The sequence below is a fragment of the Panthera onca genome, chromosome X, assembly GCF_046562875.1.
Source record: "Panthera onca isolate mPanOnc1 chromosome X, mPanOnc1 haplotype 2, whole genome shotgun sequence".
Taxonomy (NCBI): domain Eukaryota; kingdom Metazoa; phylum Chordata; class Mammalia; order Carnivora; family Felidae; genus Panthera; species Panthera onca.
This window is the reverse complement of record NC_138357.1, coordinates 78,258,678-78,278,526: the sequence shown is the minus strand read 5'-3', so window position 1 is coordinate 78,278,526 and position 19,849 is coordinate 78,258,678. Positions and strand designations below refer to the sequence as shown.

Sequence of the window (19,849 nt, the reverse complement as noted above, 5' to 3'; positions counted from 1 at the left end):
TAGTTTCAGCTCTGGCTTCTATTTCCCCTGCTGGGTGATTCCCACCCCCCATCAACCTCCTTGCTTTCTCCATTTCCCTTCAAGGCTAAACCCAACAACCATGGGTCATGGCATGCTGCTGTGGAACAAACCAGAAAAATTCACTTTTTTTTGACTGGGGGGGGGGGTTCTTCTTGAACCCAGTTTATTAGCATTCAGCAAAAGAAATATATATTATTACAAATAGGCAGTGTATCAAGATATCCAGGTGTCAAGGAGAGCTAGGATTGGAGAGGTCACAATCCAGACAATCCTGTGATGTCTCAAGGAATAGGGAAGGGGAAGCTAGGGTATTCACAGGGGCCATGCTCCCCATTTTACACTGGGAGAGAAAAAACTCTTATACATGGGGTGGGGATGTACTGCAGTTACCAATTTCTTCCCTCTGTCCTCTAGCCATTTTATTTAATGTGACCTAAATATACATTCCTGGTTTCTTCTACACCCTGCCCCTATATACAGCAGGGGAAATAAGCACCAATAGTAACAAGAATAATAATTAAATAAAGCCCTGCCTCTCAGTAGGCCCAACCATCACACATATACATGCCACGTGGATTTTCTTCTTTGGAGTGACTGTAGGATACAAAAGTGGGAATCAGACCAGCAAGCCATCACCCTGATGGTCACTGTTCCCCGAAATACCATTTGTATGTGAACTGGAGCAGGACAGGGCAGGAGGGGATGGTGATAGGGGGATAAATACCCCCAAAGCAGCAAGAGGGGTCAAGGAGTTTCCCAACATCTCTTCTGGCAAATGTCACAATCAACTGAGCTCTTGGGAAGTCCCATGCAAGGATTTCCTCAATGAGATGTCTAATTCCTAGTGGTTAAAGCATCATTGTCCTCTGTCTCCCCAGCTTCTTAGGGAGAAAGGACATGATAGAAACCCCATGTCCTTCCCACTGGGTGGAAAATGCCCCCAAAATGCTTCCTTTGGAGAAACTCAACATGGCAAATAGTACAACATGGGTACTCTGATTTCAAAATGAAAGCACAAAATATAAAAAAGGAGGGAGAGAAAAAGAGGGAGAGTGAGAGATGGGTACTTTCAAAAGGTCTACACATGGGGAAGGGGCAGGGCCCAAAAGAAAAAATAAAGCCATAAAACAATATGCTATTTACCAGGTTCCTCATGCCTGAAACATCTGGCATTTGTCATAGTACCTGGGCATATTTGCCGTTCCTGTGAAGGAGGGAGGGGGTGGACAGTAAGATACATTGGGGTGAAGGGAGAGGAAAGAGGGAGGGCCCTAGGCAGTTGAGATGCCAGCCCTCTGCACAAGCAGCAACAATTTTTGTGTCATCTTTGTTTTGTTTAAAACTATAAACAGCACCGCTTAAAAATAAATCAGAAAAGAACAATTGATAAACATTGTTTTCCATGAATATAAAATGCAAACAATACAAAAATAGATAATTGACTTTTGATATATATATATATATATATATACATATATATATATACATATATATGTATATATATATACACACACATATATATACATATATGTATATATGTGTGTATATATATATATATATATATATATATATATATATATATATATATAAAACAACTCGGATGCAACATACACATGGGTAAACTTGAAGTCTCCCTGCTAAATCCCCCATGCCTCCCTCTAGCTATTGGGCCCAGGGGCCAAGGGCAGGTGGCATGGTGGCACTGGGAAGGGTGGGAGAGTTGCTGGCAGCAGGATGACAGGAACACACCTTGGGTGTAGGAAGCTACTTCCCTGCTTGGTACAGCACTGAGGAGGGAGAGAGACTAGTGTTGACCAAAGTCTTTGGCCCAGAAGATTCATGGACAGGTGCCCAAGCTGAGTGCCCCAAATCAGGGCTTCCTTGAAGGCACTAAATCACGGAGAGACTGGTGGCCCTTAAAGAAGCCTGATAGGTGACCTTCTCTATCCACAATCATTGTTTCTCCAAGGACTGGTCTCATCTGACAATTCTCAGGATCAGAGCTGTCTGGTACTAAAAGAGCCTTCTGGGTAGCAAGATGATGGCAGACACCTCCTCTCAAGTCATATCTTCCCATGAAATCACATCCACAAGCATTATCCCAGGACCTTGCAATGCAGATATGGTATTCATCTGGTCACAGCCTAAGAGATTTGGACTTGACATCAACACCTTTAATAGTCTGGGGCATATTTGCTGTCAGTCAAGCAAGCACTAGTTATCTTTGGGAAGAGGCCTGGAGTTTGATTGGTTCTCCCAGTATCACCCTGTGCTGCCATTCCATGTCCCCAGCCATATCTTCCTTCCTTTTCTAGGCTGTAGCTGGTATTTGGCCACAAACTGCTTGGATCCAGAGTGAGAGTCAAAGGAGCATGCTTCTGCAGCCATGCACCTTGACTATCCCACTTCTGGTGGTGAGTATTGTGTCCTTGGGCTGGCTAGGACACTGAAAGGACTTGAAGGCAGTAATGTCCAAACCATGAGGTGTTGCTCAGTTCTAGGCCCTACTCTGTGCTATGTGACCTTCCAAAGCCAAGCAATGTGTGTCAGGACTATGACTTCTCCCCTCAGGGGCAGCATGTCTTGTTGCCCTCTTTTCACTGAGGGCAGCCCTCTGCCCTTGGCCAAAGGCTGACCACCTACTTTTTCTTTTCATGGGCTGGTGGCCCAGTAGACTCTGAAGGCTGGTGATGGCTCTACTACCTGCTATGGCCAGCACAGTCCACATACAGATAGGAGCTTGAACTGCCCTGAAGGACAAGCAGAGAGAGAGGAGGCAAGTAGCAGGGTTTCCCTTGTTGTAAACGCATTTGGTGTACTTTCTGCCAAACAGCCAGGCCTACTTCAGCCCTACCCTCCCAGGGAAACTTCGGTAAAAGGCCAAATGGTTGGAATTTGGGCATTTCTCTTCTGGAATGCTGTGCTTGGGGTGAGGAGGGCCTTCCTCATGCTCTTTCTTTCTCTAACTCCATGAGGGATGTATTTCTTCACAATACAGACAGAGTTAGCCCGAAGAGCTGGTCTGGGTCTCTTGAGCAGTGCTGTTGGTGTCATGCCAACTTTTGTGGTGCTTCCAGGTGTGTAGCTTCTATCAGATAGATTTACTCTTTGTGGGAAGGAGCACTACCAACCCCAATCTGAGAAATGGTGACAAAGACCAGCACAAACACATTCCTTGGCCAAGGGGAAGTTTCCCATAAAGTCACCTTGACTCAGGGGGCCAACAGCCTCTGTTCCCAAGAGCCCTGTTGACCTTCTAACAGGCATGGAGATAAGCGGAGCCAGGGTTGGGGGGCAAAGATTATAATTTGGGTCAACACAACCAGGCAAAACATGTTCTATATTCTATTTCCAATAAAAAAATTAAAAGGAACCCTCTCTTACTGGTGATTAATGAGAGGTTGAGCCAGGTTAGATTAGCCTTTTGCAATGCCTTCCTGACAGCAACTCTTCCACACCAGCATTTCCAAGCTAGTTAAACATGAAAACTGTGGGTACAGAAGGGAGTGTACCATTCACTCCATATAGGGCTGCAATTCCCATGCAAAACAGAAACCTGCAGCTTGGCAGAGTGAGGACAGATCACAGTCTTTCCTCTCATGAAGGTCAGTCCTTTGAGGATGCTAATTGGAAAATGAAAGTTCTTTAGAGAGACCAGAACAGCAGCCTAGATGCCTTTGGTATCCTGTCTCTTGGGAGTGCTAGCCTGGTGCCTCTGAGCCTCTTTATAGCAACCAAATGAAGGGGTGGGCAAGGCTTAAGGAAATTTTGCTTTTTGGGGAGAAGGAATTTTCTCTTCTAAGAAGCTAGGCTTCCTTGAGCTTTGTAATGTCTAAAATTCTCCCCTGACAACTGGGACAAATGGAACTCCTTTTCCTATTCTTCCCCTGAAACCCACAAAAAACCCAACCCCCTATAGCCAAGCTTAGTTTAGGTTACTTCTCTCCCTGTGTCTCAATTAAAAGACTATGTCCCTTGTGATGAGATTATGAAAATTTCCTTTGGATACAAAAAAAAAAATCAAAAGTGTCTGCAACTCAGGCAGTCACAAGCTTAAGAGAGGAAGAAGGAAAAAAAATCCTATCATTCCACAACTCAAGACTTATGGCAGTATCTACGACAGAACCCTATTTTGCCTTCTGTTTCCAAATGGATGAATTTGATCACTCCATTAAGGGGATTAGAATTTTTTCCTTCAACCCAAGTTATCATAGGCCACGTTAAAAGGCCCCCATCTGGTTACGATGCCAAAGTCTACAGCAATAGGCAGTAAGACACATGCTACTTGATCCTCTCTAAGGGCAGCTAGCTGGGGTGAACAGATTATATAATCATCTGATGTAATGGTGGCAGCTATGCCAAGACTGAAGGGAGTGGGGGTGGAGAGGATCTGTACCATTATTTCACATTGTTAATAGCAAACAAGCCCTCTGTCCTTAAGTGGGAAGCAATGCAGACCTGGCTGCTCATCAGTGGTGCATCATTCACTGTGTGTAGGGGGGGTGGCAGGGATATTAACGGGTCAGCCTGTGTCAAGGATGCATGCTATGTATATAATCACTAACTGGGCAACTGGAATAGTCACAAAAGTACAGCATCTCAAATCCTGCATGGGCAACAAGAAACCCCAAAAGGGAAAACTGGAGCACAGAGCAGCAGTAGCCTCCCAGGGCAGATGTACTCAAGCTGAATGTGGCCACAGATTGGCAGAAGAGGGAAGTGGGAAAACAAAGCCAAAAACTCATAGGAGCTTTCCTTGGCCAAAAGGATTTTCAAGTTAAATAGCAACCCCCACCCCCCACCCCTCTGCTCAACCCCTGATCCCCAATCACATGCTTAGGCCCCATGCCCCTACTCCAGAATAGATGATGACTACTCAGCTAGGTTTCCATTCACAGCAGTGGAGGAGTAGCTGGTGGCGAGATAGGCACCTTGCTCAGCCCTCTCCTTTGACAGGTCAAGGCTGGAAGCCCTGTAGTGAATGGGTTGAGGCTGTTGGGGCTCAGGCTGGACCCTGGACAGCTGAGGGATGCCATGAGTGATGCCCACAGGCTTGGCCTGGGACAGAGGGCTGGGGTTGAAGCCTCCAGAACTGGAGGAGCAACTGGGCTCATCAATAGGCAACAGCCTATCTTGAGGCCTGGCTCTCATACTCTGAGAGGCCTGTGGCTGCAGGTTATAACAAGGGACCATGGGAAGTGGTAGGTGTGAAGGCCGAGCTAGCTGAGGCCTGGATATCCCAGGTACCCTTAGCTCTGGCCCTGATACTGAGAGCAACATTGACATGGCCACAGGAGGTATGCAACAGGTTGTCTGCCCATATGGAGATGGGCCAGAAGACTCATCCAATTGGCTGGGACTTATCCAGGCAGGGCCTGGCCCCATTGGGAGAGGACAGGGAGCCCAGGCAAGCCAGTCGTAGGCCGCTGGTGGTTCAGTATAAAGGGACAAAGGACTGTCTCGTCCCCATTCTTCTCCTTCCCCCTCCCCTCCTCCTCCTCCTCCTCCTCCTCCTTCTTCTTTTTCTTCTTCTTCTTCATTTGAATCTTCCTGCTGAAACTGAAGCTCATCAGACACCGTGTATCCCTGGGCCAGGTGGGAATTTGAGAGCTCCAGCTCCAGGGTCTCTGCAGTGTCCAGAGAGCGGCTTCTCCTGTTGAGGGCCATGGCAGCAGGTGGAGGTCGAGGGTGCATGCCAGGCAGTCCCAAGTACCGAGGGAGACTGCTCACACCCCAGGGCAGACCTTGGTAGAATCGGCTGTGGTAGTTGGTGAATGTGTGTTTCTGGTAGTAGCCCAGCTCAAAAGCTTCCAAGGAGGCTGCAAGGTCTTCATCATTCTGGAACTCAGGATTCTCTTCACACTTGCCTTCCCCATCCCGTTCCACATCAGCAATGTCAAAGGTCACCATAGGGGGTAGCTCAGGGAGGTTTTGAGTGAAGGATGAGTCAGAGTCAGAGTCAGAGCTGCAGGACATGCTGGAGAAGAGGTTTCCACTGCTGGTGAACTCCACAAGGGCCTGTGAGAAACTCACAGTGGCATTCCCTTCCTTCTCAACCTCTTCTTCCTCTGGATCCTCAGGGGGTGAATAAGTAGGGTAAGCCTTCCTGGGAGATCCTCCAAAATTTGCTTCTTGCATGTCTGGCTCAAACATAGCATCACTTTGGAAGAGCTGCATTAGACAGGTACTTTGATCTTTCTTGGAGCAGATTCCCTCAAAACGTTTCTCTAGAGGACGGAAGTCCCTCCAGTCTGGTTCACTGCCTGCAGTGGTAGGGAAAGCTGAGGTGGTTCCCCGGTGGGAAGTCTGAGAGGCCCCTGATGTCCCTGCCACTAGGCCCATCACTGATGGGCCTAAGGGCCTCATCTGATATTCCATGATGGGCTTCTCTTGCCAGGCCTGAACCTCCCGGACTTGAGCCTCTTGAGCATGGGCCTCTCGGGCATGTGCTTCCCTAGCACAGGTCTCCCTGGCATAGGCCTCTCGGGCTTGGGCCTCTTTGACATGAGATTCTCGGGCATGGGTCTCCCTGGCATGAGTTTCTTGGGTATAAGACTCCCTGGTGTGAGCCTCTCGGGCACGTGCCTCCTGAGCCTCTTGGACCTCGAGCTGCTCTCGCCGAAGCTCCCAATATAACAACTGTTTCTGGATGGTCACTAGCCGTTCTTCCTCTGTCTCCATTGCCCCAGGTGGCCGAGAGGAAGAAAAGGGCTCAAAGTTCAAGAAGGGGTCAAATTTTTCAGAGCTGCGACCATGGAGGTCATAAAGACAGTCATCCAGAGGTGGGGAGGCCTCAAGACTATCATCTGGCTCATAGAACTCATACAGGGCATCTCCACTGTAGCTATCTCGGGGTAGGCAATCCCTGCGGACAAGCCCTAAGGTCTCACCTGAATCACCCTCAAATCCAGGTGTTGTGGAGTCATAATAACCCTCATCACTATTGGGGGCAGACTCTTGCTGGTCACTCTGAGGAGTCAAAAGGTCCCCAGGGGCTAAGCCAGGATAAGATCGAACTGAGTCAAGGAGCATGTATCCATGCTCTCCTGGAGATGTGATGGGATGGTAGCCTAAATGCAGATTGGGTCTTGGGTACATCTGGGCACTTTCCCACAGATACTCTAAGTCATAATCTTCTTCCTCCTTGACATCCTCTTCTTCTTCCTCTAATTCTACCTCCTCATCCTCCTCTTCTTCCTCATCATCATCATCTGGCAAGGCCATCTCCTCCCCACCTCCTTGGTAGGTCACCAGGCAGGAACTTCTCTTGGTCCCATCTCGATTTGCCCTCTGGCCTCCAGAGGCCATGCTGTCTGTCATACTGTCCATGTCCTGCTCAGCTATGATGTCACCACAACCTGTCAGTGAGTCAAAACTTTTCAGGGATGTGACATCTCCAAACAGGAGGCTCAGCTGGTCCCCCACAGGGCCATTTGGTGGATTTACCTCTTCTGCTACCAATTTCTCCCCTGTTTTTGGACTGTGGGGCTCCTCTGGGCCACTGGCTTCAGAGGCACACTTGGACTGCAGAAGTGCTGAGGTAAAGCCCTCCATGGGTTTTTCTGTATCTTTACAAGCTGTCTTCTCAGTGACTGCTGGAGAAGACTCTGGTACTAAAGAAACTTTTGACTCAGGGGCATCTTGGGTTTTGGCATTTTCCTTTCTGCGGGCTTGGAGGATATCCCCAGCACAGGGCAGAAGGGCTGAGCTTACACGTTCATGAGGCCTGGCTCTGGCCCCTTCAGACCCCTTGGTCCCTAGCTTATTTTGTTCAGCCCCAGAGACCTTGCTTTTCCGGTGACGGCGGATACTGCTGAAAAAACCTTTCAGGCCTTTCTTTGGCTTGGGCACAGAGGGAACCTTCTCAGTCCCAGCTTTGTCTGTCGCTCCAGCCACAGATGTTTTGCTTTTGGAGCCTGTCTCCAAAACCCCATGGGCACTCTGGGAACTGGGAAGTTGGCAAGGTGATTCAGGCAAAGGTAAGGCAAATCTGGTTCCTTCACTGACAATGTCTTCAGGGCCATGGGCTGCTTCAGTCAGGCCATCAAGGGTCTTGCTCTTGCTAAGACCCTTCTTGGAGATGCCTTTCCCAGAACCTTTGCTTCGCCCCCCTCCAAAGAAACTAGGCAGGGTACAGATACCCTTCCTGCCACCAAAAAGTTTCATGGCAGTTTTCTTCAGCCTACCTGGGCCAGATGAGGGTGGCTCTGACACTGGCTCTTCTGTCATCTCAGCTGCATTGTTCTTGGCTCCTTTCTCTGCCCGTTGGTCCTGGGTGTCCATAGAGGCTGCTGCTCCCTTGGCCTGAGAAGCTTCATCCTTTCCAGTCTCCATGGTTATGGGGACAACTCAGGTATGTTCAGCTAAAAAAGCAGTCCTTTGGCTTCCAGGCACTGTTATCATCCGTCAGGAAGCATCACAGTTGGACCTAGAGGAGATGAGAGAAACAAAGATAGAGAGAGTGTACTGCTAAGCAAGCGTCCAGGCTATGTTTGTTTTCACAGGTGTCTTTTATTTCAGGCTTAAGTGGAACAAGAAAGAAAGTAAAAGAAAATGTATGAAAAACCTTAATGCAACCCATATGGTTGGCTTGCTGGGCCAGCCTCCCCTGGGCCCCAAGGCAACATAACCCTGAACAACAGGCAGCCATCACCCCAACCCCTCACTAGGTCCACTCCCTTCAGGCCACCCTAAGCTCAGGAGAGCACTGGGCAGGAGGAACTGCAGTTGTGGGAAATGCCCAGTTGTGCTATTGACTGCAGGAGTAGTTATCAAAAGGGGTAGGAAGGGGGAGGTAGGAAAGGCAACAGGAAGGTCAGCTAGGATGACACAGAATTTTTGCCAAACAGCCCATTCAGTCCTAACTGGGCTCTTCAAGATTCAGGCCTCAATTTCACATTAGTCTGGGTTCTCACAGATATTTTTCGTGGGGTTAGAAAGAAAAGTAGACCTGAAGTTCCACTTCTTCCCCACAGGCTCCCTAAATTGTAGCATGCCCATGTTCAGACTGTCAGAAGCCCAGAGTAGGAGCCTCACAGGCCCACATTCCAGAGCTATAATCCAGGATCTGCTAAAAAGGCATGGTGGCCTCTGGGCAAGGCACTCTATGGACTTCAGTACCCTTGGTCCAAAAGGCCCAGCAATACTTCCCCTTCATAGTGGTTATGTGAGGGGTGGGTCTAGGTCAGACTCTCTATTGACTGTCCTACTGGGAAAAAAATAATGTGGTTCTTGGTAACTGGAAACCCCAATTTCCATTTTAGAACCATGAGGCAAACTATGTCTTCTCTACTCCCCTCATTATTTTGGCTCCCATCTAGTTCCCTATCTAGAAAGGGAACTCCTTGAAGACATAACTCCACGTGATTCACATTCCTGGTCTGTAAGTAAGGCTCTCAATAGCAATTAAATAAGTAAACCTGGTACAAGGCACACCCTTCTGGTCTAGGCTCCCAAATTCTCCAAATATCCAAATGCCACAGAGATGGAATAAAGACTATCCATCACACACACCCCAACACATGTCCCCCACCCCAAGTCTGATATATTCATTCTAGTGACTGAAGCTGGTTGACAGATGGATCAGTGACCAGCCTGCTAAAACTCATGACCTCTCCCTGGAAAGTTCCTTACCACTGTTTCCCTTCTCTGTAGGGTAGCCACAAGCAGACAGGGAGCTAAGGAAGGAGGGGAGGCAGAACAACTGCTGGGAGCCAGAAAGAGACAGACAAGCATTGCTGGTGTCCCTGGAGTAGTTTGCCAGCACATCAGCCCTGTAATTGGTTGCAACAGTAATAAGACTCACACATTCACCTGCAGTAGAAGACTAGGGACCAGCTTTGGGGTGGAGAGAGACTGGTAGCTAACTAGCCCCTGAAGTCATTGGAAGAACCCTCCTGGAGCCCTGATCCTGTCCTTCAAACATGAATTTTGCTCCCTGTGCCTTGCTTGACTTGACACTTGAATCATCAGTGTGATCCCAACTCCCATCAGGAGCACTCTGCATAACTGAAATATTAAACTTGGAGCAAGATAATGGCTGGTTATCCAGAAAATAGAAGAGAAAAAAATATCTGATCCCTTCTCTGCAGAGATGTGTATTGTCATTTACTCAGTTTTTTTTTCCTAGATGACATATTTTTACATGATATTGTTTTACCTCAGCCCTGCAACTGATAGCCTTACAATAGACAATGCCATCCCCCACAAATATACAATCATGCATACACACACAACCACTCAGAGTCCTTTCCTCAGGGGTCATATGGGAATAGGGGCCCTATCATCTATGTGAATTCCACACTTTTCAAATAACAGATTTTGTTTCAGCCCTGAAATTATTGACAGTGTTGTCATTATGGTGCTAGACATGGAATAGCAGGAGTGGAGTTGTTTATGAAATTGTATTCCCCTCTGTGGAATTTATGAAACAAACCTCTTCTGAACATTTGGTAAGTGATAGACATTAAGCTCAGTTCTACAAGGTAGCCAGTGCTTTGGGGGGAGTTCCTAGGCTAATAGGGAGAGGGTACTATATATAACAGTCTGAAGGCACAACATAATACAAGCCTTAAAGAAGAGCCCCCATTATTGTTTAAGATGCATGATGGAGTATCATTATTTATACCTTGTTATCATACCCCACTATAAATCTGAAAAGCAGAAAGACACCCCCCTGGGTTCAGAAAAGCTGCATTGAGGAGGAGGCATTCAATCTAGGCTTTTTCAGACAGGATTGAGTAAAAATGACAATGATTTAGAGGGAGGGATGAAGGAGACTAGTAAGTGTGGCTGGGCATGAAGGAAGACCAAGGGCCAAGTGAAAAACCTCATGGATCCAACCATCCTTGTGGATAGAAGGCTGAATTGTCCTGCTGGGTTTAGGGATGGAATTCTTATGAACAGAGAAATTCTGCACATTGAATCTTAAAGAGAGCTGCTTTTCAGAACCTTGATGCCTTGGCTGGAGGGAAATTCCTAGGGCCTTCTCTTACCTTTGCTATTTTGCTTCTCTGGGGTAAAGGCCAGCATACTACTTTCTACATCATTTACTTCCCTGCCACAGGAATCTGCAATGTGTTGTGGAAGAAGACATGGGCTGCAGGGCTGGGTTACAGACCATGCCAGGGGACTCTGAACAAGCCAAGGTACCCCTCTTAGGCTTGGACACTTGTGACATGGAGATCACTACAGTGGTATGAGAATTAGATGGGATAATGGACACCACACACATTTTGTAAAGTGCAGTGCAAATGAGAAAGATTGACATTACTGTTATTACCACCTTCCAGGTCAGATCCCACTTTCTTAGGAAATAGCAGACCATGTATAAAAGGCCACTTATTTGGGTAAGGAATTCACTGTGGGGAGCCTTAGGGACCAGCTGCCTTGGCCATGCTAAGGAGGAGCCAAGTGTGAGGGGATTTTAAAGACATGAGTGTGGTTTTATACAAAGTCCTCTGTGTATGTGTGGTGGGAGTAGGTGAAGTAGGCAGGGATGTCTCTGGGACTAGGATTCTCTCCCCCCAGCTTCAGGCCCTCCTCCTAACTAGGACCAGGGTCATTTTTGCTGGAAAGGACCAGACTTAAAACTGTGTTGCCTCCCATTTCCCTGCCTTGTCCCTCCCAGGGCCACAAAGCTCCCCACAGATACCCATAATGCCTTAGGTTTCACAACCTGTGTGGCTAAGTTTCAGGTGGAATGTTGGGTAAGGGAACACTCTAAGGCTACTCTGTGGTCCCTCGCAGGGGCTGTTTATTGCAGTTGCTACTATCATTGGTAGGGAGTGGGCTGTGGCCATCTCTGCTCTCAGGCCCAGCCTCAGGCCATGCTGGGACCAGTGGAATGTTGGCTATTAGGGCAGAGATTCTTTCTTCTCCTTTCCTCTCAAAACACAAGCAGGATACAAGCCACAAACTTGCCCCAGGAACACTTCTTAGTGAGAAGGAAACAGCTGCGGCCTGAGCCTTACATATTTTGCTCCCAGCTCAGCTTCCTGGGGCCAGCTGGGCCAACTTAGAATTCAGGAAAGAAGTGTGTGGATTCATGCAGTAGCTCCAGAGGCATGACCTCAACCACTCATAGTTCTCATGACTTCCACCAAGCAGTATCTGGGGCAAGACTACCCTGGGCCCATCTTGCCCATGTGTGTGGGGGGGTAACTAAGGAGGGAGTGATGAGGATAGGGAGCACCCCCCCAAGAGTCAGCCAGTTCTGCACTATAATCAGCTCTGCCTACCTGGGGGAAATCTAGAAAGTTCTTTCAGTTTCCTCACCTGGAAAATGAGGCTACTGAGAGTGTCTACCTCTTAAAACTATTGTAAGGAACCACATCAATGTATTTAAAGTACCAAATAAAATTCATTATATAACAGAGGCTCAAAAACATAGCAATTAATTTTTAAAATATTTTCTTCAAACTATACTTGGACAATTTCTAGAGAAACTACCTCAGTCAGGATTGAGAAGGGTATACTCCAGGCCTTTATGGGTAAGTCACCAAAACTCTTTGGGTCTCAGTTGCCCCAAATGGTAAATGAGGGTGACTATGTAGTTATCTCACAGGAGGCTTTAGCTACTCTTTTAGCCAAACTCAGGGACCCAAACTGTTGCCTCAAGTCAGCTATTGGCTAGTAACTCTGGATTATCTGGGAATTTCAACTAGCTAAGTTCCATAGCATAGGCCAGAAAGGTCAACAATTCAAACTCAGCTAAATGCACCAATACCAAAGGAAATGCAAATGAAGTGTCCTTCACCTAATCATGGCACTTACCAGTTTACAAAGCACTCCCCACTCCCTCATCCCCACCTTGGCCCTTCTTAGCAATCTATTAACCAGTCTAGGTGGGAGGTGGTAACTCCTTGTCACAGAGAAAGAAATTGCCTAGGCTTGGGAAAAGCCTTACCTAAGTTCACACAGTAGGATGGTGACAGAGCCACACCAGCTCCCAGGCCTCTGCAATCCTTATCCCAATGCCATTCTACTGCACTGTGCTAGCTACCAATAGAAGGAGGAAGACTGAGTGCAAGGACTGTGAAGGTTGCCTTCATACCTGAAAGCCGTCATCTCTCCCTCCCATCCCCTGTCCCAGACTAGCTGAGCTTTCTCTGAAGCATTTCCAGTCCTCACTTAACTTCTACTGTTTTGGCCCCACCTAGCACATTCCAGAAAGCTTGCTGACTTCAGAATCCAAGGGCTGCCAATCCAGTCTGTTGCTGCTCTCCTCATCAGCAACTCCATCACCAAACTGTGGAACATGTTCTTTTACTCTCCTTTTCCTTTGGAGATAAGTTTGATGGGCCAAAATAGGTTCAAACAGAAACATGCCATTGGGGACAAAGATGCAGATTTGAGCTATAGTTTAAAGGAAATGACCTATGAGATGATCTGGAACTTGAATCACCCATTTCTAAAGCCCACAGCCAAGGTCCACTCTTAAAACCTTTGTTACCTTTAAGGAGCACCTCCTCTCAAGAAGGTATTCCATAACCTCTAGATGCAGCACAGACCCCAACATGGACCCTCTCACCTTGGCTCCCATTTGCCCACTACCAGCCCCTCAAATGAGTTAATGAGTTAACATACTCAGCATAGGGTAATTCATTCAGGCAGACCTCAGTCTGTTCATTTCTCTCAAATGGACCCTCCTTCGTCTTATAATCACTACAGCTAGCACAGAGCAGAACCTCAAACAACATTGGTTCAACTGAAATCTAATTCAGCTGGAGTTTTTCAGCCCAGAACTAAAATGCCAGCTTCATCCCTTACAGGTAATAAGGTTCGAGAAATTGGCCTAAAATCCCTGAGACTCAAATGCCTTACCTGGAAAATAAAGAAAATGCTACCTATCATGTAGGATCACTGCAAGTATTAGAGATGATAAATGGAAAGGGTAAAATACTCTCTAGTTACTGGCAAATATTCAGTAAAAGGCCACTTGCAGCCACCTTCACCACTCCAGCTCCTCAGCTGCCAGCCCATGTCCTTTGAAGATGACACAAGCCTCTTGTCTGAACTCCCTCTGGTCCTTCCCTGCCACAATGCAGAAATCTCACCCCTTGCCTCTCCTTCTTCCATCTCCTCCACACACTTGCCAGATTCATTTTTACAACCCTAACTTCAGAGCACCACTCCTCTACTAAATTATTCCACACTGCCTACAGGATCAGGGCCAAACCCCTTTACCTGACCTTCAAGACTCACTCTTCCTGCATGCCCCTTGCAGTTCCCTAATCTCACTTCTCTACCCAAATACACAGGGACTTCTCTAGTCTGGGAGATATGGTCACCAAGACACTACTTCTCCCTAGAAATTGGCTTTACCAGTGAGCCTTCTTGATGCCCTACTTTCTCCTTAGGCTGCTGAGGTTCCCTGCCCATTTGCCTACAATGATGGGGTCTCTGGGAGCCAACTTGCTACTCCCCTCTCAGGCTCCCAAATTTCCTTAGAGAGGAATATATCTGAGGTGGGTGCCATGCCTAGATAGTAAGGCTTCTACTATGTCAGTACTAACCCAGCAAGGGTGACACTGGAGACCGGCGCCACCACCCTCCACCCAGTTCAGATGAAGAATAAGAGAGCTAACTCCATGGAAACAGATGTGACAAGGCAGCCAAAGCCTAAAGAGGAACATTTGAGCCAAATGAACAATGGACACCCCTGACTTTCCCATGTGTTCACTCCCCTATATATATCATACCCTATGTGAGAGTCCAGGTAAGAAAACTGAGGCTTGGGAAGGGATCAGAATCAGTGCACTTAGAGGAAGAAAGTTTGAATTGAGTGCTTTATGCTCCTGTGTAACCTTGAGCAAACCCTTTCCTTGTTCTGGGCCTCAGTTTCCCCATATGGAAATGGGAGGTTGAACTAGGGGTCTGCTTACCCCAGGCTGTGTAAGAAGCCAGGAGAAGGGTAGACCTATGACCAGTTTTCTAGTGGCTGAAGAGGAGGCATGGTGGGAGCATGTGATTTTGGGGGTCCTAGGCTTTAGTGGGAGGCCTGCATGCCTAGTTGGTTGGGCTCAGTCTACCACTTCCCTATAGCCCAGCCTCATTACTCATGCCTCCCTCCACAGAATCCCACCCAACATTTTACTTTTTCAAGATGCACTAGGCCTGGCCTGCAAATATTTCTTCTATGTCCAGAAAGGAGGGGGAACAGAACTGGTCTGGCCCAGCTCTCTCTCCCCTGAGAAGAGTTGCAGCCCCCAGCAGGGAGGGCTGAGGAATGCTGTCTGAAGAAGCTGGGTTAGTACTTGCTTCGATGCTCACCAGGGAAAAAAATAAAAAATAAAACAAAACAATAACCTGTAGGAGATGAAAGCATTGAAGGCTCTACAATAAGAACTGCATGTCAAAAGGTCACAAATGTCTCTGCAGCACCACTATGTCTGCCTCTGCTCCCACCAAGCCCCCTTGTACCATTTTCTCCATTGTCCTTGTCATCCCCTAATCCCGAAAGGGAAGGTATGGGGAAGCAATGCATCCTCACCCAGTTGGCACCTGCACCTCCGCAGCGGTTCTGGTTTCCCTAACTTTCTTACTAGAGTTACATTTACACATGCACAGGTTTGAAAAGACCAAGGAGAGGAGATGAAAAGCTCTGTATTATTTAATTCAGAGAACAGAAGTTGGGGGTGGGAAAAATGGTTTAATGCCCATGAAATCTCCAATGGTTTGTTAAGCAGTAGCAATGATGGCCAGCTGCCCCCAACACACACACACACACACACACACACACACACACACACACACACACGTCTGTGCCTGCACACAGGTTTATGTATAGCATGACAGGTTCATATTAGCTTCGAAAAAAAAAAAATTCCTGGCAGTGTGAGATGCATGACCCAGGAATGAATGACACAGGAATGAATGCCTCCTGTGGAGGCTTTACCTTTATTGCCTAGTTTATCTGCCTGGACTGAATTCAAGGCAGAGGAACTGATGGAATAACACTGGGCATGTCCTCTTCTAGCCTCCAGTAGCCTATCTGTAAGTGAGGGGGCTGGAAGCCCCTTTTCCCTCCTTGATTCCACAAGCAACCCAGTGACCTGCCAGGCTGTTATTTATCTCATTTCCTTATTCCCCTGAACCAGCAGAACAGGGCTGCCTCCACCCCCTACACACACATACTTTCAGAGAGTGTAACAGTTCTTGAGGAATTTTTAATGCTTCCACTATACTAGGAGAGAATCACTGGACTGCCAACTTCTTCCAACTACCTCTCCTCCTTCTGAAACTTTCAATCCCCAACAGGCTCCAGACCAAGACTAAGAAGCAAAATAGACATGAAAGGGGAGGTAGAGTTCTCCAGAGAGGGCCCCAAGCTAAACCCAGCACCTTCTCACTCTTGAGGAATGGGTGAGGTGAGATTAGAGGTTGGTTAATGAGATTTTTGTGAAATGGAGGCCACTGGAGATAGTAGGATACAGTGTAAGAGTCCCTGTACAGGAGGCAGCAGCCTATCCCTAAATGCTGTGTGACCTTAGGGAAGTCCCTGTGCTTTCCAGGACTCAGGATTCCCATCTTGTAAGCACAGGAGTCCAAGCCGGTGCTCCCTGAAGGCCTGTCCAGTTGGAAGTTTGGGCATCAGCAGAGATCTGGGGGATACTTAGCCTCCACCACATTTGTATGTAAGCTCTAGAAACCCTCCTTCAATTTCACCCCCTGCAAGGCTGAAGGGAAGCCAACATGATACAACTTTCCTCTAGAGATAGCCTGCCCCTCAGTTCTATGTCCAGACCTAAAAGTGACCCCTTACAGTCCCAACTTACAACATGTTTCCAATCTCTAAGGCCCCTTTCTAAAATCCCATTTTATTATGGCATATTTACACACACACACACACACACACACACACAAATATCAAAACCTCCCAATGTTCCATTCTTCAATGGCCCCTTCCCCCATTTCTCCCAAGATCAGATCCCCATTCCACAGCCTGGCATTTGGTAATCTCCATCTCTGGGCACCAACCTCCTCTCTACCTTAAAGCCATAGAATCTCAACCAGAAAAGACTATATCACATCTCTCAGCCTGCCTACCACCCACCCACTCTCATTCCTAATTTTGCTTTTACCACTACCCTTTGCCTAGCCAAACCCCTCTACTTTCTGAAAGCTTCCAGAGTGATCCCCCTATATATACAGATTTCTCATCTCTCTCCACAGTACTTTGCCTCTAAGCTCATGAATCAGCAATCAAAGATATGTGCAGTCTGGGGTCTGGGCAGTCAAGATCTTGAATTTGTTGTTGAAGGGAAACATCATTATTTTTTTCTTATAGTTGCAACCCATTGCCCTTCTCCATTCTCATTAGGCATACTCAATAAATATCTTATCCTTAAGTATCATTTCTCTAATCACTTTCATATATCAGGACAAGTACATCTTGGAGAAGTAAAAGTCTTCTTGAAAGCTTGACAAAGACAGCAAATCCTTCTGGAGCATTCATAAACTGCTCTGCATGGCTAGGCTTTGAGGGGGTTATGGCTGATTTCAAGGTTTCATTTATCCCTCTGAGGGGTTCTGAGATAACCCAGAAATCCATGATATCAGGGAGACAAAGTAGAGGCAGGGAAACTTAATTATAATTTGACTTCTATTCTAATTTAAGTCTCCAAATGGCCAAGGGACACAGGGAGCCTGGAAGAGTTTTGAGAAAGAAGAGGTTATCATGGGTTTAAAGAGACAGGCAAAAGAGACACCCAGGAGAAGGTGGACCCAGAGCTGAGGCCTGAGAGGGAAAAGAATTTGGGCAGTGTAGGGTGAGTGGGTTTGGGTGTGAGGAGGGGAGTTATATAAGGAAGATATATTAGGTGGCTGTTGGTTCGAGGCAAGGCAGAGAGCATGTCCAGGCCTGAGCTGGAGATGCCCAGCTTCAAATAGAGGGTTGGTTTCTGTTGGTGCCTGGTCAAAGTGGGAAGATATGACTAGAGTGTGGTATCTGCAGTCCTAGCTGGTGTCACAAAGTTCCCAGCTAGCCTTTCCTCAAGTGAGGGATTTAATCCTCTCAAATACCCAGGCTTTGCAGCCCACAGTGTTCTCCACCCTTAGAGGCTGGTCAAAGGTCCGAGAAGAAGAGCCTGCCAGGCCCCTTGGTCACTCCCTCCTTCCAGTTCTTCAGAAAGGCCTAGAGTTTATTGCCAGAAGCATATCCTGGTGCAGTGACTGAGCTGTGGGTGGGGCAGAATGAGGGAAGTTGCACTGGGGGAGAAGGCCCTGCTAAAATGCCCTTAGGTGGGGTGGGGAGTCCAATAGCGCAGTGCCCTCCACCTAGCCCATACCCATGCCAATGCAGCAGGCCAGCAGAGCCAAAGAGTGAAATGTTTAGGTGCTGGAGAAGACTCCCTTTGACCCCATGGGCCTACTAGCCTGACCAAACCGAGGCCTGCTTTGCAGGGCCAGTCCAGTGGCTACCTGGGCACTTAGGCTGTGGAGTGCCTGGAGGGCACAGCCCCTCTTTGCCAGGGAGCCTAGGCAAAGTCCTGCAGTCAGGTGGTCACCAGTGTCAGAGGTGTCTGCAGCAGACAATGACAGCGGCTCACAGGCTGGGTATTTTAAGTAACTGCGAAGTTGGAGGGTTTGGCTGTCTCTTTAGCTTTCTCGCACAGACCCAGACGGTACGTTCTCTACTACAATAATTGCTCCCTTGGCCTCTGGCACATAAATACCCCGCTAACACCACGTTTATCGCTATTTTTAAATGGGCGGCAGGAGAGAAAAAAGCGGCCAGTTCTCTCTTAGGGGATAGGAGGTGAGGCGAGGAGGGAAGACAAAGCGGCCTTGCAGATTTAACCCAAGGACTAGTTTGAGCTGCAGCTCTAACCTACGGTCCAGCAAGAGCTCCGTTGCCAGCCCCCTTGTCCGCGGGGGCGGGCGCCAGATGCGCCTGGAGGCCCAGCAGCAGGGGGTGCGGCTGGTTGGGGCCGCAAGGCTGAGGTTCCTAAGTGGGCAGCCCACAGGCCCAACTGAGCTCCTTGGCAGAGGAGGCACACAGTGTAGATAGCCCAATCCACGCCAAAGCCAGTTTCCGTCGGGCCCAGGCCAGCGCGCCCTCTGCATCCGCAGAGGGGAGAAGGAGGCAGGGGATGAGCAGGGGAGTGAAGGGGCGGCAGCTGGGCCGCTGGGGTGAGCAATATCCACGTAACACAGCTGTTTCAGCTAATGTGCTACAACAAAGCTGCGGAGCTCCCGGCCTACAAATGCACCGCTGGGGGTGCTGGCTGGCGGCTTCCCTGCCCCGGGTCGGTGAAGCAGCACGTGCGGGCCCCATCCCCACCTCCCCCAAGAGCCTGGAGGCATGGCCCAGGCTAGCCTGCCCGCCTGCCCGCCATCTGCACTCCTTCTAGCCGCAGTCGCCTGCGCCCAAGGGACTCTGCTTTGCCCCTCACCGGCCAGTCTTCAGAGCTGGTTCCGAGGGAGAGCGGAGGGCGGCCCAGACGCCGATTGGCCCAGCCCCTGGAACCCTGAAGGCGGTCAGAGCAGAGCACGCGGGACTGCACCGGACGGCGGGCAGGCGGAGGCTACCGGCAACGCGCAATGCTTACCCGGCTCGGTTCGGTTTCCAGCCCGGTTACTGTCTGCTGCGCCGCCCCGGCTGGGGCTGGAGCTTAGGCTTCTGTGGCTGAGATCGCAGCCACTGCTGTTCCTGCCGCCACCGCCGCGGCTGCTCTTCACCTCCTGCACTGGCTCCCCTTCCCCAGGCTTTGGGCAGCTCCCCCATACTCCCTCCCCGCAGACTCCATAGCCACAGGGTGGGGCGTCCGCGCCCTGATAGGCAGGCATGTAGCCCAATCGCCACGGTGGGAAGGCGGGCCCCACC

At 48.6% G+C, this 19,849-nt stretch overlaps 1 protein-coding gene across 1 annotated transcript; it reads right to left on the bottom strand.

Moving 5' to 3' along the window:
• Positions 1–1,622: 1,622 nt before the first annotated feature.
• Positions 1,623–19,768, bottom strand: AMER1 (APC membrane recruitment protein 1). Its single transcript, XM_081794103.1, has 2 exons — positions 19,575–19,768; positions 1,623–8,449 (listed from the first exon to the last, which is right to left on the bottom strand). Exon 2 carries the CDS (start codon positions 8,353–8,355, stop codon positions 4,894–4,896), a length of 3,462 nt encoding a protein of 1,153 aa, XP_081650229.1. The 5' UTR covers positions 8,356–8,449; positions 19,575–19,768; the 3' UTR covers positions 1,623–4,893.
• Between the last annotated feature and the right edge of the window lie 81 nt (positions 19,769–19,849).

Bases quoted from the DNA above. Each gene is read 5' to 3' on its own strand.
- AMER1 (XM_081794103.1), bottom strand. From the start codon at position 8,355: ATGGAGACTGGAAAGGATGAAGCTTCTCAGGCCAAGGGAGCAGCAGCC.